This window comes from Malaclemys terrapin, chromosome 21 (genome assembly GCF_027887155.1).
Source record: "Malaclemys terrapin pileata isolate rMalTer1 chromosome 21, rMalTer1.hap1, whole genome shotgun sequence".
NCBI classification, from domain to species: domain Eukaryota; kingdom Metazoa; phylum Chordata; order Testudines; family Emydidae; genus Malaclemys; species Malaclemys terrapin.
In genome coordinates, this window is record NC_071525.1 from 13543134 (window position 1) to 13558989 (window position 15856).

The 15856-nt window shown below is 62.4% G+C and overlaps 1 protein-coding gene across 4 annotated transcripts in view; it reads right to left on the bottom strand.

Annotated features, from left to right (window-relative positions):
• ARHGAP33 (Rho GTPase activating protein 33) overlaps window positions 1–15461 on the bottom strand; it is a 52300-nt gene extending 36839 nt beyond the window's left edge. Inside the window, exons 1-8 of one of the 4 annotated variants that reach the window (XM_054011342.1) lie at window positions 15358–15461; window positions 10313–10435; window positions 5933–6027; window positions 2250–2334; window positions 1672–1788; window positions 1137–1274; window positions 799–891; window positions 219–341 (exon numbers count right to left, since the gene is read on the bottom strand). In XM_054011342.1, coding sequence (XP_053867317.1) covers window positions 219–341; window positions 799–891; window positions 1137–1274; window positions 1672–1788; window positions 2250–2334; window positions 5933–6027; window positions 10313–10435; window positions 15358–15378 — 795 coding nt within the window. In that variant the 5' untranslated portion in view covers window positions 15379–15461. Of the gene's footprint in view, window positions 1–218; window positions 342–798; window positions 892–1136; window positions 1275–1671; window positions 1789–2249; window positions 2335–5932; window positions 6028–8376; window positions 8658–10312; window positions 10451–15357 lie in introns of those variants that run through there. The other 3 variants (XM_054011343.1, XM_054011344.1, XM_054011345.1) reach the window with 3 other exon arrangements.
• Between the last annotated feature and the right edge of the window lie 395 nt (window positions 15462–15856).

The following is a 15856-nucleotide window of genomic DNA, read 5'->3' on the forward strand; positions in this document are numbered from 1 at the left end:
TGTGAGCTTCCCCAGGACAGTGTCCCATCTGGGGAGAGGGGGCTCTGGGACTGAGCTTCCCCAGGACAGTGTCCCATCTGGGGAGGGGGGCTCTGAGACTGTGAGCTTCCCCAGGACAGTGCCCCATCTTGGGAGAGGGGGCTCTGGGGCTGTGAGCTTCCCCAGGACAGTGCCCCAGCCGGAGGGGGAGGGGGCTCTGGGGCCCCCCCACACCCCACCTCGAAGGACAGCTCGTCAGGGGCCTGGGCCGTGTAGCGCTTGATGACGTGGGCGGCCGCAATGGCCGGAACGTTGATCGAGGCCTCCTCGTTCACCAGCAGCCGGTTGCCATGATTATCGATCTGCAACAGAGGAGGTGCAAGAGTGAGCACGTGGCAAGGGGCAGCCTGGATGGGGCGTGGATCTGATCTGGGGGAGGGGGCTATAGGTGATCAGGGGTGGGGTGGATACTGGGCTGGATGGGCTATAGGTCTGATGGGAGGGATACAGGGCTGGGGGACTGTAAGTCTGATTGGCAGGGGGGAGGGTGGGAGGGGCTGTGGGTCTGATGGGGGGACAGGTGCAGGGCTGGACGGGCTCATGGGTCTGATTGGGGGGTGGGAATGCCTGGGGGGATGGGCCATGGGTCTGATGGGGGTCTGTGGGGTTACCGGCCTGGATAGGGCCGGGGCTGGTGTGGGGGCGGATGTTGGGTGGGATGGGCCCATGGGTCTGACGGGGGATGGGAGGAAAGGGGCCCGTGCTGGACAGCCCCTACAGTTTCTCCCCCCCCCCCCCCCCCCCAACACCCCATCTCACCTCCATCCAGGTGAGGACAGGCCCGCAGTTAATGTTGCTGTCCACAATGGCCGAGAGCTTCTCCAGGTACTGCCGCAGGACAGGGGCCAGCATCTGAGAGACAGGAGCAGAATCAGGGCCTAGCAACCACTCCCCTCATGTCTGCCCCACAGTGACGGCTCGCCTGGTGCTGAGATTCAGCCATCTCTGGGGCGGGGCAGCTGGGGAACAGCTGCACATAATGCTGTCCGGGGACGGCTTGCCTGGCACTGAAATGCAGCCACCTCTGGGGTGGGGCAGCCCGGGAACAGCCGCACAGCATCTCCCACAAGCTCTGCCCAGCGCCCCCCATGACTCACCTCAGCCTGTCCCCGGGCCTGGCAGGGCGGTGGCAGCTCGGGCAGCTGGGAGAAGCGGCGGTCGAAGATGCAGCAGTGCAGGTGCCCGTCCAGCCTGCAGAACTCCTCGTAGCTGCGGTGAACAGGCCATGTCTTCCCCTGGGGGCCAGGAGGCAAAGCGGGATGTCAGCGGGGGAGGGGTGTCGGTGCTCGGGGGGTGGGGGACACACTGGTGAGGTGGGGCTGGGAGGTGCTGGGGCAGCTGAGGACAGAGAGGGGGGTGGATCTGGGGGGGGTCTAAAGAAGGAAAGTGGGGAGCAGTGGCACAGTGTGGGGGTGCCACTGTGGGGCACAAGAGGATGGACCAAGGGAGGACTGCAGGGGAAAGGGGAGGGGGCAGGTCTGGGGGTTCAGGGGTCCCCTCTCCCCCACAGTAGTTGGCATGGCAGAGGGGACCCCAAGCTGGAGAGGAGGGACCTGAGTTGGGAATGGGGGGTCCAGGAAGGGGGGCCCTGGGGAAGATTGGGAAGGGAGGGTTGGGGGGGGGGGCACTCACCCGGCAGGTGACCTGGACGATGAAGAGTAGCTCCCTGTCCCCCAGGGTACTGGGCAGCCCCTCCCCTTGCTCGGAGGCCAGCAGGAGCTGTGGGCACACAGCGAGTGAGAGGTGCCCCTGTGGGACCCAGGCATCACTTGGTGCAGGCTCAGCCCAGATCCCCTGAATGTCGTCTCTCACCCCAGGAGAGAACCCAACTGTCCGGGAGTTCAAGTCCCCAAACCCGCATCTGATCCCCATTGGGACCCAATGTCTGGCCAGCCCTCCCCAGTTCCTGCTCCAGCAGGAGCCCTGCGGCCACGAGACGCACCCACCTCCCCAAGGACCCAGCTGTCTGGGAGATGACCCCCACCTGTCCCTGTGCATGGGACCCAGGCAATCAGAAAAGCCCCCCAAATTGGACCCAGGCATCCGGGTGATCAGCCATCCTCACCCAGAAAGCACCTGGGAAGAGGATTTCCCAGATGGGACCCGGGAGTCTGGGAAGAGGGCTCTATGGGCGGCGGGGGGGGGTACAGGAGGGGGGATCCAGGCATCTGGGACTGGGGCTCCCCGGGCAAGGCACGGCGGTCGCTCACCTGGATGTGTCCAAAGTCCACGGCCTCGTAGTGGAAGTGGGCGCAATCAGCCAGCTTGGGGAAATGGGCTCGGGTGATGGACAGCCTGGGGGGAAAGGACACCCCACTGAACCCCAGTGCGCCCCACACAGCACTCCACAGCACCCCACCCCTGCTGCACCCCACACAGCACCCCACCCCTGCTGTACCCCACAAAGCCCCGCACCCCTGGTGCACCCCATACAACACCCCACTGTAACTCACCCCACTGGCCCCCAGTGTGCCCCCCACAGTACCCCACACAGCACCCCACCCCTGCTGTATCCCACAAAGCACCACACCTCTGCTGTCCCCACTGGCCCCCAGTGTGTCCCAGAGAGCAACCCACTGCACCTCACTCCCACTGTACCCCACACAGCACCCCACCCCCGCTGCACCCCACAGCTCCCCACTGTACCCCATCCCCACTGTACCCCACACAGCACCCCACCCCGCTGTCCCCACTGTACCCCAGTGTGCCTCACACAGCACCCCACTGTACCCCACTCCCACTGTCCCCACTGTACCCCACACAGCACCCCACTGCTCCCCAACCTGCTGCACCCCATACTGCATCCCACCTCTGCTGTACCCCACACAACACTCCACCCCCACTGTCCCCACTGTACCCCAGTGTGCCTCACTCAGCAACCCACTGTATCCCACCCCTGCTGTACCCCACACAGCACTGGGTACCCCGAGCCCCTCATGGTACCCCTCAAAGCACAGATTACCCCAACATGCTGTGGTATCCAACTCTAAATAATCCCATTTGATTGAGCAAGAGCCAGGCATCCGCATGGGCCATTCTCTGCTACATCCCCGCACCGCGCAGCGGCAGGCGAAAACGCCTCAGCACCACGAGCCCTTGGGACAGGGACAGATCATCTGAGAGAAAATCTTGTAACGCCGGCACTGTATGAACCCCGGGTGCACCTGGCCCGGACACCGCCCGGGGACATCGCCTCCAAGTGGGAATTTTCTCTTGTTATGTTCTATGTGAGCCAATGTGAGTTTTACTGTTTTGCATGAATACTGTGTGTGCCTCAGTTTCCTTGTGTGCTGCACCAATGCCTCGGTGGTGGGAATAGGGTGTATGACTTTAGCTGAGAACCTCTGGGCAGGTGAAGCTGCTCCAGCTGCCTTCTATGACCGGTGCCCTTCCTAACCTGAGACCAGGAGGGGGATGCAACCAGGTGACTCTTTGGCCCGGAAGCGAGACAAAGACAAGGAGGAGCAACGGGGGTGTCTGAGGTCGGGTCGCTGGAAGCTGGGAGTGTACTTGGGGGGCTGGAAGAGGGGGAATCCAGGGCATCTGGCCCAAGACTCCCAAAATGGATTTGGCTGAAAGTCACTGATTTCTGTGCTAACAAGTTCTGTTCTACACGAATAATAAACCTGTTTTACTGGCTGGCTGCGAGTCACTGCTGACTGCAAGAGGTGGGGTGCAGGGCCCGCTGGCTTCCCCAGGAGCCCCGCCCAGGTGGACTCGCTGCGGGAAGCGCACGGGGAGGAAGGGGATGCTGAATGCTCCGAGAAGGTCGAAGCTTCTTGCCCTGGAGACAGTCTGCTCAGAGAGAGGAGACTCCCCCAGAGTCCTGACTGGCTTCATAGGGAGTAGTTCCAGAGCATCGCCCCGTGACTCCATGACAGACACCGCCTGGGGACACTACCCCGGGGACACTGCCTGCCTGCAGACCCAGACCCAGACCCAGCACCGAGCAGAGACCTGGGTGAGGTGCAGGAAAGGGAACAGGGGACAAGGAGAGAGTCAAAGGCCTGGGACTGTTCAGCTTGGAAAAGAGGGATTGAGGGGGTAGGCCAGGGGGCTCTAAAAGCCTGGCTGGGGTGAAGGGAGTGACTGGGGGGTGTTATTTACCCCTTCATCTAACACGGGCCAAGGGCATCCAGGGAAATTACCAGACAGCAGGTTTCAGACAAACAGAAGGATGGACTCAGCGCACAGCCAGCCTGGGGAACTCACCGCCAGAGGATGTGGTGGGGGCCAAAAGTGTAACAGGGTTCAAAGAACGAGCTAAGTTCTTGGAGGAGGGGCCAGGCACATGCTGTCCCTGAGCCGCTGACTGGCAGCCAGGGGCTGGATGCTCCTGGCCCTGCTCTGTTCCCCTGGCCCAGGCCCCTGCCAGGCACCGGACACGGGGCTGCCCCAGCCTGGCCATTCTTATGTTTGTACTTCGATGGTACCCGACACAGCACAGGATACCCCAACACTGCTGTACCCCGCACAGCACCAGGTACCCACCCCCATGGTACCCCACACAGCATGGGATACCCAAACACTGCTGTACTCCAGACAGCACGGGGTACCTACCCCCATAGTATAGCACACAGCATGGGGTACCCACCCCCCGATACCACACACAGCACGGTGTCCCCAACACTGCTGTACCCCAGACAGCACAAGGTACCCACCCGCAGGGTACCCCAACACCGCTATACCCAGATAACATGGGGTACCAACACCCCATGGTATCCTACTCACCATGAGGTACCCAACCCCACATGGTAAGCCAAGTAGCACAGAGTAACCTGACACCCTGATACTCACACAGCACTGGGTACCCCAACCCTCTGCTATAGACAACCAGGGACCTCCAACCCCCTACAGAACCCATCCCCCCTTGGCTGTACCCCAAGCCCCCAGAACCTATTTCCCTTCTGCTGTACCCCAACCAGGGACCCCCAACCCCCCACAGAACCCATCCCCCCTCTGCAGTTCCCCAACCGGGGACCCCGACCGCAGACAAAACACTATTCTGTTGCTATATCCCAAACTCCAACCACCCAGCATACAGCACCCCCAGAATACCCCAAGCACCCTAATCAGGTAACAGCCATCTACCCAACAGCAAGACAGAGCCCAGTGTCTCCCCTGCCCCCTTCTATATCCCAGCCCTGGGACCCCCCCAGCACCCAGACACCCCCCTCTATATCCCAGCCCTGGGACCCCCAGCACCTAGACACACGCCCCTCTATATCCCAGCCCTGGGACCCCCAGCACCTAAACACACACCCCTCTATATCCCAGCCCTGGAACCCCCAGCACCCAGACACGCGCCCCTCTATATCCCAGCCCTGGGACCCCCAGCACCTAGACACGCCTCCCCCGCCCAATATCCCAGCTTTAATGGCACCAAGACATCCCCATCCCCTCGCTATACCCCAACACCCTGGACTCCCTCGCACCCAGACACAGCCCATCCTCCCCACAGGCTATATCCCAGCCCTGGGACCCCTAGCATCGAGACATACCCTCCCTCCCGCCATATCCCAGACCTCCAAGCCTTCCAGCACCCAGACACGGACACAGCCCCTCACTATACCTGAGCCCCTCGGACCCCCTGGCACCCAGACATAGCCCCATCCTTCCCCTGGAGCTATATCTCAGCCCAGATATTAGAGGATGCTGTCATTTCTATTGTTCCTTTAATTGTCTGTTTCTCTAGCTGGACTCCCATGGGACACGTGCCCCCGAGAGGGGAGCCTGAGATCTGAGCCCTGCCCTCCCATCAGCGACCGTCCAGCTCACGGGGACCCCAGCAGAGAACCCACTTGCTCCCCAATTGCATGGACGGGCCAGGCACGCATCATGCCACATTCACCACTAGGAACGCCTCTCCCGGAACAGGGCTCCCCTTGCTTACCTCTTGGGAGCTTTCCCCTTGACACTGGCGGCTGTGTTCCCCAGAGGGCGGAGCGGCCCATCCCCCGTCCTGTCCAGACTGTCCGTGCTGCGGGCCTGCAAGGGCAAATCAAACAGACCTCAGCACCAATTTACCATCCCCCAAAAGGAGCCCAAAGCCGAGTTGCAGCCACCACAGGGGGAAGAAAGCTGGGGAGCAGCTGCACATAACACTGCACGGGGACAGATTGTCTGGTGCAGAGATGCAGCCAGCTCTGGGGCAGGGCAGCTGGGGAACAGCTGCACATAACACCACATGGGGATGACTTGTCCGGTGCGGAGATGCAGCTAGCTCTGGGTTGGGGCAGCTGGGGAACGGCCGCACATAATGCTGCATGGGGACAGCTCACCCAGCACTGAGATGCTGCCCCACCCCAGAGGTGGCTGCATCCCTGCTATATGACAACTGTCCCAGTTCTCCCCCCTGCACCATGTAATCCCATCCCCTTTGGTTTTAGCAGCCCACGGCGCAACAATCTCCATGGATCCGGTTTCCTGTCAATAATTCACACCCGAGCTGCCTGCTTAGATATTCTTTGCCATGACCCGCACCTCTTCCTGCAGCTCCCCGTTTTATCCTTTGAGACAGCCCCCCATCACCACCAAATCCCTGACACTGCCCAGAGAGGTTGGGGGATTGCTGGGAAAGGGACATCTCCCCTCCTATCCCCACCAGACAGATTTGGGAGCAGGACCTTGTTGAGGGGTGGCGAGGGAGGAGTACAGGCACGGGCGGAGGTAGCTCACGAGGGGTAGAAGTCACCGCACCTGACAGCCCCAAATGCATATGGAACCCCAAATGGCACCCCAAAATCCAACCCAACCTGGGGCTGCATCAGAGCTGGTGTCCCCCTAGAGGGGAAAGACCTCGTGCCCCGTTCCCTGCCCTGGGGCTGGATCGGAGCCCACGTCCTCTCTGTCAGTTGCATGGAGGCTCCGGTTATTGATCGGGGGGGCCTCAGAACCAGGTCAGGCCCAGAACCCAGAACTCTGGACTGGCCCTTCTCTCCGAGTGGGATGGGTGTGTGTGGGGGGGAGTGGGGAATGCCATGTGGGGAAGGGGGTGCCTGGGTTTGGGGGGGAGGGCAGAGCCCAACAGACCAGATCTGGGGGAGGGAGAAAGAAGACAAAGGGTGAGACAGACACAGGAGGGTAACCCCCCCCCATGCTCCTTCCCATCCCATCCCCCTGCCAAGGAACCAACCCCCAGAAACACCTGGCCATATCCCTGCTCCCCAACTGCCTCCCTTCCTCCCACAAGGGATTGCGTAGGAGGCACACACACACACACACCCTGCACTCCTGCCACCTCCACGTGGGGGGGGGGGGATTAAGACACGTGGTGGGGGTTACATAACAGCTCATTGCAATGGCCCAGTTCCTCCCACGGGGACCCAGGAAAAGCACACGATGCCCCCCCAAACCCCAGTTCCCTCTTCCCCAGCCCGGCTGCCCCCCAGATCACTCCCCCCCAGCCCAGCTGCCCCCCTTATCTCCCACCCCCTACCTAGCTGCACCTCCAATCCCTGCCCCTCGGCGAGCTGCTTCCCCATAACCCACCCCCAGCCTATCTGGCCCCCTTATAACCCACCCCAATAGTTTGGGGCTCTCTCCCCCCACAACTCTGGTGTGTGTCCCCATTTCCCCCACCTAGCTGCATCATTCGGGGTTAGGGGGCTGAATATCCCCCCACTGGATTAACAGAGACCCCCCCCATTTCCTCTGCAAAAGTGGAGAGCACAACCCCTCATGGAGGGCTAAGATTGGGTGCCAGGTGATTTCAGGCAGAAAGGGGACAAGACCCCAAAATACAGAGCAAGACAGCTGGAAAAATTATAGCCCTCCCAAATAAAAACTGATGAGAGAAACCAGGCACCCCAAAATACCTACAGCGTGGGAGTGGGACTGCAAAACTCAGAGCATTTATGGGGTGATTCCCTTGGCCCCCAAAAAGAGAATTTTGGGGGTGTGGGGATTTTGGAATTTGGGATTTCCTGCAAAATCTCTCGCCCCCCCCCCAAACACGAAAGTGAGAGAGGTGTGCACTGTGGGGGTGGGGACCCCCCACAAATCTTTATGGTCAAGGAGGTTTATGGGGGGGGGAGACACCACTAAAACTCCATAAACCCCCATCTGAGAGATGCCCCGAGGCGGGATTGTGGGGTATGGGGAATAGATCCCCCAATCTCAGAGACGCCCCGAAGGGGGATTAGGGGTGCAGATGAGGAGACCCTAAATATATATATGGGGTTTGGGATGTGGGTGGGGCTAAGGAACAGGTGCATGTGGGGGGAGCGTTGGCGCCGGGGGCAGCATTTTGGGGTGGGTAGAGAGTTAAACAAACATGGGGGCACAATCCAATGGGGACCCCTCCCCGTCAGCCCAGACAATAAACCCCCCACTTACCACCATTGTGTCTCCGGTCCACTAGGAGAAGCCGGGGGTGGGGGCCGGAGCCATGCGGAGGGGGGCGGCATCTAGGGGGGCAGGACCCCCATCCGCAGCCCCCCCCCCCCGGGAGGGAGCGTGGGTGGGGGCGGTCAGCTCCCAATGGCCATGGGTCGAGAGAGGCACAATGGGGCGTGAGGGTGAAGGGGCTGGAGAGAGCGGGAAGGCGGCAGACGGGGAGGGGAGACACACACGGGGAGGGGGGGTACGGACGGACAGAGGGACGGGCGGGCGCAAGGTCAGCGCCTATGCCCAGAACAGAGCCTAGCCGGGCTCCGAGCCGGGAACGAACCGGGGGGGCGGAAGGAGGGAGGGAAGGAGCCAGGCAGACGATGGACGGAGGGGAGGGGCGTGGAGGGGGAGGCGGACGGAGACAGACAGACGGGGGAGCAGGGGCGCTCGCTCTCTCAGCCCCCACCCCGCGCGGGGAAGGAGAGAACGGGAAAGCCCCTGGGAGAGCAGGGCGGGGGACAGGATCCAGGGGTGCCCCCCACGTCCAGCCCCACCGGGAGGGGTCCCAGGGAGCGCCCCCGAGGATGGGGGGCTGGGAGGGCAGAGGCCCCCCCGCGCCCGCTGGTACGTTCCCATTGAGATGCAGAGGGGCAGAGGCACAATGGGCCGGGCGCCAGCAGCTGGGCAACCCGCACAAAGGGGCTTCTGTTAGCCCGGCCGCACGGACACCCCCGCCAGGGAGAGAACCCAGGAGTCCCAGCTCCCAACCCCCGCTCTAACCACCAGGCCCCACTCCCCTCCCCAAGGCAGGGAGAGAACCCAGGAGTCCCAGCCCCGCCCCCTCTAACCACCAGACCCCACTCCCCTCCCCAAGGCAGGGAGAGAACCCAGGAGTCCCAGCCCTCACTCTAGCCACCAGACCCCACTCCCCTCCCAGAGCCAGGGAGAGAACCCAGGAGTCCCAGTCCCCACCCCACCCCCAACCACTCCTCTGCCGGAGCCAGGACTGGCTCCCAGCTCTGCCCCAAGACCCAAGCCCTTGGTGGCAGTGTCAGGGCTGGTAATGGGGGGGGGGATGCTCCTATGTCACTCAGCACAGGATACAGCACAAACCCCTCCCAGCCTCCCCCCACAGACTGACCTCAGCCCCTTCCCCCACAGACTGACCCCCAGTGCTCCACATGATTGACCCCCCAGCCCCAGTGCCTCACAGATTGACCCCCAGCCCCCCCACAGACTGACTCCCAGCCCCAACTCTCCACAGACTGACCCCCTCAGCTCCTCCTCCCCACCTGAGCCCCCCCAGCCCACTATCTGCCCAGTGCGAGGAACAGGACGAGTTAGGATGTGGGGGGTGTCAGTGCCGGGGGTATTTGGTGTGGGGAGGGGATTACACCAATGAGGGGGTTGGGAGCTGCAAGGGGAGCGTGAGGGTGGGGGGTGTAGGGGGCTGTGGGGGGATACTAATCAGGGTGAAGGTGGGGGGAGAGGGAGGGAGGCTATGGGGTGGTCAGGGTATTCCACGCAGGGCTGTGGCTGCAAGTGATGGGGGGCATGAAGTCTGTAACAGGTGGGGGGATGGGAAAGGATTGAGGGTCAGGAGGGATTGGGGGGGCTGTGCGGGGAAGGGGACCTGTGCTAGTCAGTGTGGGAGTCCCTGCTGCCCCCTGCTGGGGGGATGGGCCTGCTCTGTGTGTGTTCGGGGGACTGTCTGGGTTCAGGGGTACCAATCTGGGGGGACTCCTTGGGAGAGGGGCTGCATATCTGTGTCAGGGCAGAGAAGTTGGGGGGCTGTGCTTTGGAGAGAGATCAGGGAGCAGCATTGTGGTGCATCTCCCAGACCCCTCCAGGAATCCCTGCCCTGCCCCCCAGCACTCGTGCCCCCCCAGACCCTGCCCCATGGTGGGTCGGGGGGATGCCAAGTTCCCTTTCTGCTCCCTACCGTGGAGAGTGAACGCAGACGGGGCTTCCACTTCTGCTGGCTGTTGTCCACCAAGGAGAATCGGCGCAGCATGCTGGGGGCTGGAGATCCTGAGGCAGGGAGGGGGTCAATGATGGGGTCCAGCTGTGACCAGGGTCCCTGCCACACAGGGACACTAATGAGAGGTCCCTTTGCGGCCTTACATGCGGGTGTTCCCCAGCTGTCCCACCCAAGGTGGCTGCATCTCAGTGCTGGGCAAGCCGTCCCTGTGCAGTGTTATGTGCGGCTGTTGCCCAGCTGCCCCTGAGGTGACTGCACATCAGTGCTGGGCAAGCATCCCCAGAGGTCTAAGCTGTCTGGATCAGATCTCGCTCCTCCTGCAGATGCTGCTTCTGCTTCCTGCCCGCATTTGGGAACCGCAGCAGGAAGTGGCTGGGGGTCGCCAGATCCCGTCGGCACTAAATCTGTGGGCTGAATTCTGAGCTAAGGGTGAGCTGGGTGCAGGCTGGCATGGCTGTGCTCATGGCACTGAGATCCCCTTGTGCACACTTGCTCACAAGTCTCACGCCAGCGCCTCCCTGCCACACATGCTGGCCCGGGCCTGTGCACCTACATCAGGGGTGGGCAAACTTTTTGGCCCGAGGGCCACATCTGGGAATAGAAATTGTATGGCAGGCCATGAATGCTGACAAAATTGGAGTTGGTGTGCAGGAGGGGGTGAGGGCTCTGGTTGGTGGTATGAGCCAGAAATGAGTTCAGGGTGCAGGAGGGGGCTCTGGACTGGGGTGGAGGGGTGTGGAGGGGAGTAAGGGCTCCAGCTGGGGGTGCAGGCTCTGGGGTGGGGCTGGGGATGAGGAGTTTGAGGTGTTGGAGGGGGCTCTGGGCTGGGACCGAGGGGTTTGGAGGGCAGGAGGGGGATCAGGGCTGGGGCAGGGGGTTGGGGCACGCGGGGAGGCTCAGGGGTGCAGGCTCTGGGTGTCGTTTACCTCAAGCGGCTCCCAGAAGCAGTGGCATGTACCTTCTCCAGCTCCTACGCAGAGGCGCAGCCAGGTGGCTCTGCACGCTGTTCTGTCTGCAGGCACCGCCCCTGCAGCTTCCATTGGCGGCAGTTCCTGGCCAATGCGAGCTGCAGGTGCAGCACTTGGGGCGGGGGCAGCGTGCAGAGCAGAGCCCCCTGACTGCCTCTATGCATAGGAGCCAGAGGGGGGCCATGCCGCTGTTTCCAGGAGTCACGTGGAGTGGCCCCCGACCCTGCTCCCTGGCTGGAGCACTGGAGTGGGGGAACTCGAGGGCCAGATTAAAACGGCTGGCAGGCCGGATCTGGCCCACAGGCTATAGTTTGCCCACCCCTGACCTACATCCTCCTGGGCACACTCACCTGTGCCCAGTGCACGAGGCTACTCTGCCCCCACCATGAACATCCCCCCTTGCCTTTGGCACTAGCCACAACTGTCCTCTTTATCAATAGTCCAGCACCACTGCCTACATTGGTGGCTCATCTGGCACTGAGATGCAGCCACCTCTGGGGCAGGGCAGCCAGGGAACAGTGACAAATAATTCCACACAGGGATGGCTCGCCCACAGATGAGATGCAGCCACCTCTGGGATGGGGCAGCTGAGGAGGAGACGCCCAGGGACACCACACTGGGGCCAGCCTTCACTGCATGGGGAGCGTGCCCCCTGCTAATCCCCCACCCTGCTCCCTGCAGCCCCCTGGCTGTTCCGGAGGTTTCCTACCCGCCTCCCTGCCCAGCCTGAGGCTGCGAGATCACCGCCAGGGCAGCCCCAGCTGGACTGAGACTCGCCAAGCAGGGCAGCGGGTTTCAGAGAGCAGGGCTGGGGTGGTAGCACTGTGGGGCTCTGCCAGGTATGTCTGTGGGCCCAGCTGGGTCTGTCCCACTGTCATGTGCACAGCGCCCCTCCGTGCCAAGCTTAGAGATGGAGCAAGGCTCGGGGGTCTGAGAGCAACATCCCCTAGCGCAGGCTGGGGCTGGATCGAAGCTGGTGCCCCCTGGAGGGTAAAGGTCCCATGCCCAGTCCCCGCCCCCCAAGCCAGCTGGTTGTCAGATTCTCAGTTGGGAGCTGGCTCCGTCACCTCCAACATGGTCTGTGGCTGTACTGGTGCCATCACGTCCCACAGAGCTTCAGCTTTCATGGGCTGCTAAAGCTTCTGGCCTTAGTGGTTAGGATAGAGGCTGCCTGGGTCTGCTGAGAGCCTGTGCCTGTTGCTGGGAGAAGGGGGGGCTGCCTGCGTGTGACCAACCCTGCAACACTGCCTGGGTCAGCTGAGAGTGAGGAGGGGGAGCTGGCCTGCCCCTCCATGATCTCCAAAGTCCAGTGTCCCTGACATTCACGGTTTCCCTACTGGTGATCTTGGCGGCAGAGGGCACAAAGGCTGGGTGGAGGGCAGGGAGGGAAATGCAGAAGGAAGAGACAAGCCGAGGGGGAAGTGCAAGTGGGGAGGGTGGGAAAGGAGGGAGCAAAAAAAAGGCTGTGTTGGGAAGTGGGGCGGGGACAAGGGATTTCCCTCCCCACCCACTGGGAATGCAGATGGGCTGGGGCTTTCCCAGGAGGCTGGGGGAGAAAGGACCCCCATGCAGGAGTTGGAGAGGGACTGGGGGCTCAGTGAGTGACTGACACACATAGGGAGGGCGACTCAGCCCCTCCAGCAGGGGACAGCACACACAGAGCTGGGCTCATCCCCTGCAAGGGGGGGGCAGTGTTCACACGCACACACACAGGTGCCAGCTGCACAGACATGGGGAGGAGGGAAACCCCGGTTCCAGGGAGTGGGGCTCCATGTGGCCCAGGGAGGCAAGAAGCTGTGTCAGGAGCCAGAGTGGCTCTGGCCAGCATCTGGGAGCAGGGCCAATGGGGGAGTGTACAAGTATACATGCAGATGAACAGATGGCTTCATGTGGGCATGGATGGAGAGACGGGCGGATGGAGGGCTGGGTGTGGGGAAGGACGGATGGATGGAGGGGTAGAGGATGTCTGTGAGCAAGGGAAGGGGTGGGTGTGGGGAAGAATGGGGGGGTGGAGGGTGCATGTGGGGGGCAGATGGAGGGAGGAGTGGGTGTGGGAAAGATGGATGGGGATGGGTGGAGGGTGCATGTGGGGCAGTGTAGATTGGTGGGAGGATAGCAGATGTGTGGAGGGGGGCAGATGGAAGGACCATAGACCCATAGCAATGTGGGGCTGGAAGGGACCTGGAGAGGGCATCCAGCCCAGACTGGGCTTTGTCTGACCTGCTTTGAGAAGCCTCCTGCGCCGGGACCCCCTGCCCGCCCCATGGCACCTGCCAAACTCCCTGCATGCAATGTGCAACCTAAGCCGGCCTCGTGGCACCGCCGCCCTTTGCACCTTGTCCTGCCGAGAGGCCTGGCTGCCCCTCTGCACAACATGTCAGAGCCGGTGTCTCAGCTCCAGCCTCCCAGCCCCAGGTTTCAGTCTCTCCTCCTTGCCCAGGCGCCCAGACCTTTCCTCCTTGTTGCTTTCCTTGGGGCTTTGCCAGCGGCCGCTTCACCCCTGTTGCACAGGGCCCAGAACCGGACCCAGGACGCCAACCAAGGCCTCCTCAGCGCGGCCACAGGGCTGCTCCTGTCTGGCTCCCAGGCCCCTGCTGACCCAGCCACAATGACGGGCTGGCTTGGTACTAGTATTACTCTGGTGACTCATCTCTAGTTTGTGACCCACTCTCCACCCAGCTCCTTCTCTGGCAGACTCTCCTAGACTAGCAGCACCAGCTGGGATCTGGGCAGTGGTTCCCCCCTCAGACCAGGGCTACATTCAAATTGTGCAGTGGTAGAACCACGCCGCTCAGGGTGTGAACCACCCCCACCCCCTCCGAGCGACAGCTGCACCAGCCTAACCCCAGTGCATACGGCACCCTGGCGACCCGAGGGTGCTTCCCAGGGATGTCGCTACCTCTCTCATGGAGGTGCCGCGTAGCTCTCCGGTCGGCTCAGTGACACCAGGCAGCATTGCATCGACCTGCCTTAGCCTTGTATTTTCCACGTGACCTCCGTGAATTTCAGCCGGTGGCTCCCAGGCCATTTCTCCAGATCACTTGGGTTTCGAATCCTATCCCCCAAAGCACTTGTGCCCCACCTGGCTGGGTACTGTCCACAAACGCTACAAGCTGTCATTAGCCCAGTCCCTGATGAAGATACTGCCCAGAACCGGAGCCAGGCCTGATCCTGGCGGGCCCCACTCACTGCCAACCACTGACCCGACTCCCTGGGAATGGGCACCTGCCCCCTAGCAGGCTCGGTGAGGCTGCATGGCCCTGGTTTGCTCAGCAGGTCACGTAGAACAATATCAACAGCCTCACTGAAGGGGAGATAGCTCAGATCAACCGCCGCCCTTGCCCCAAGGCTGGGCCCTATCCGAGGAGAGTGGGTCAGGGACATGATTTGTTCTGGACAAATCCATGTGCGCTGGACGCCCCACCTGCTAAGGGCCAATGAGAGTGTCCATTCTCTCTCCCCGCGTGGTTTAGGAGCTCCTGGGTTGTCCCTATGCACAGACAGATGCGATGTTTCCCTTTTCAGGCCTCTGGGGTCAGTCCCGTCCCCCACCAGCTCGCAAAGGTGGAGTGGGCGCGTGGATGGATGGTGGGGGTGCTTGAGGAGGGGCAGATGGATGGGGCACATGGGGAGACGCGGGTGGACAGATGGAGGGGGTAGGTGGTAGGGTGGCAGGAGGGGGCATGTGCAAGAAGGGAGCGAAGGACTGCATGGGAAGGAGGCCAGCCAGACACTGACCCAGTGAGAGTCCCCGGGCAGAAGGCATGTGGGGAGGGGCAGGAGACCAACCAGGCACTGCCCCACTGGGCAGCCAGAGTCTCTCGGGCAGACAGTGCAAATGGGTGCAGGTGGCAGCCCAAGCAAGCGGGGAGCGAGCCGGGAAGCGACAGAGCGGGAAGGCCCACACTGAACAAGCGCGCCGGGATCCCTCGGACTCAGGTGGTGTCTCCGCCCCCAGGGGACTCTGCAGTAGGCGCTGCTGAGCCCATGGGACCCAGGCGTCCAGGGCACTAGCGGGATCCCCCCAGGTCCCCCTACCTGTGGGGGCTCAGAGCCCATGTCCGAGGCTGCGGGGGGCTCCAGCGTGGGGCCTGGGGGCTCTGGCAGAGCTGTGACTCTGCACTGCCTCGGGCCGCCCAGCGCAGGAAGCTGGAACCCGCAGGTTAAACCACGTTGTCGCACTGCTGAAAGGGGAAGTTGAGTTGCTGATCGGTTCCTCCTAGGCTGCCTGCAGGGAACTGCCCAGGGCAGCATGCACAACGGAGGGCTGGGGGCAACAAGCAGCATCAGCACATGGGACCGAACTTTCCAGCCCCCACCCTGGGGCCGGATTGGGGCTGGCGTCCCTAGAGGGAAAGCTCCCCTCCTTCCCCAGCAGCCAGTCAGTCCCCCCAAGTTAGAACACCAATGGGTGCTGAGGGTTGGGATTGAGGGGCACCAGCAGGGCTGGGGGGCGGGGAGGCTTGGACGGCAGGGGGCTGTAGGTCCCCCTGTCCTTCTCCCCCCAGTAGCCGTGGGGACAGGAATTGCCCCAACC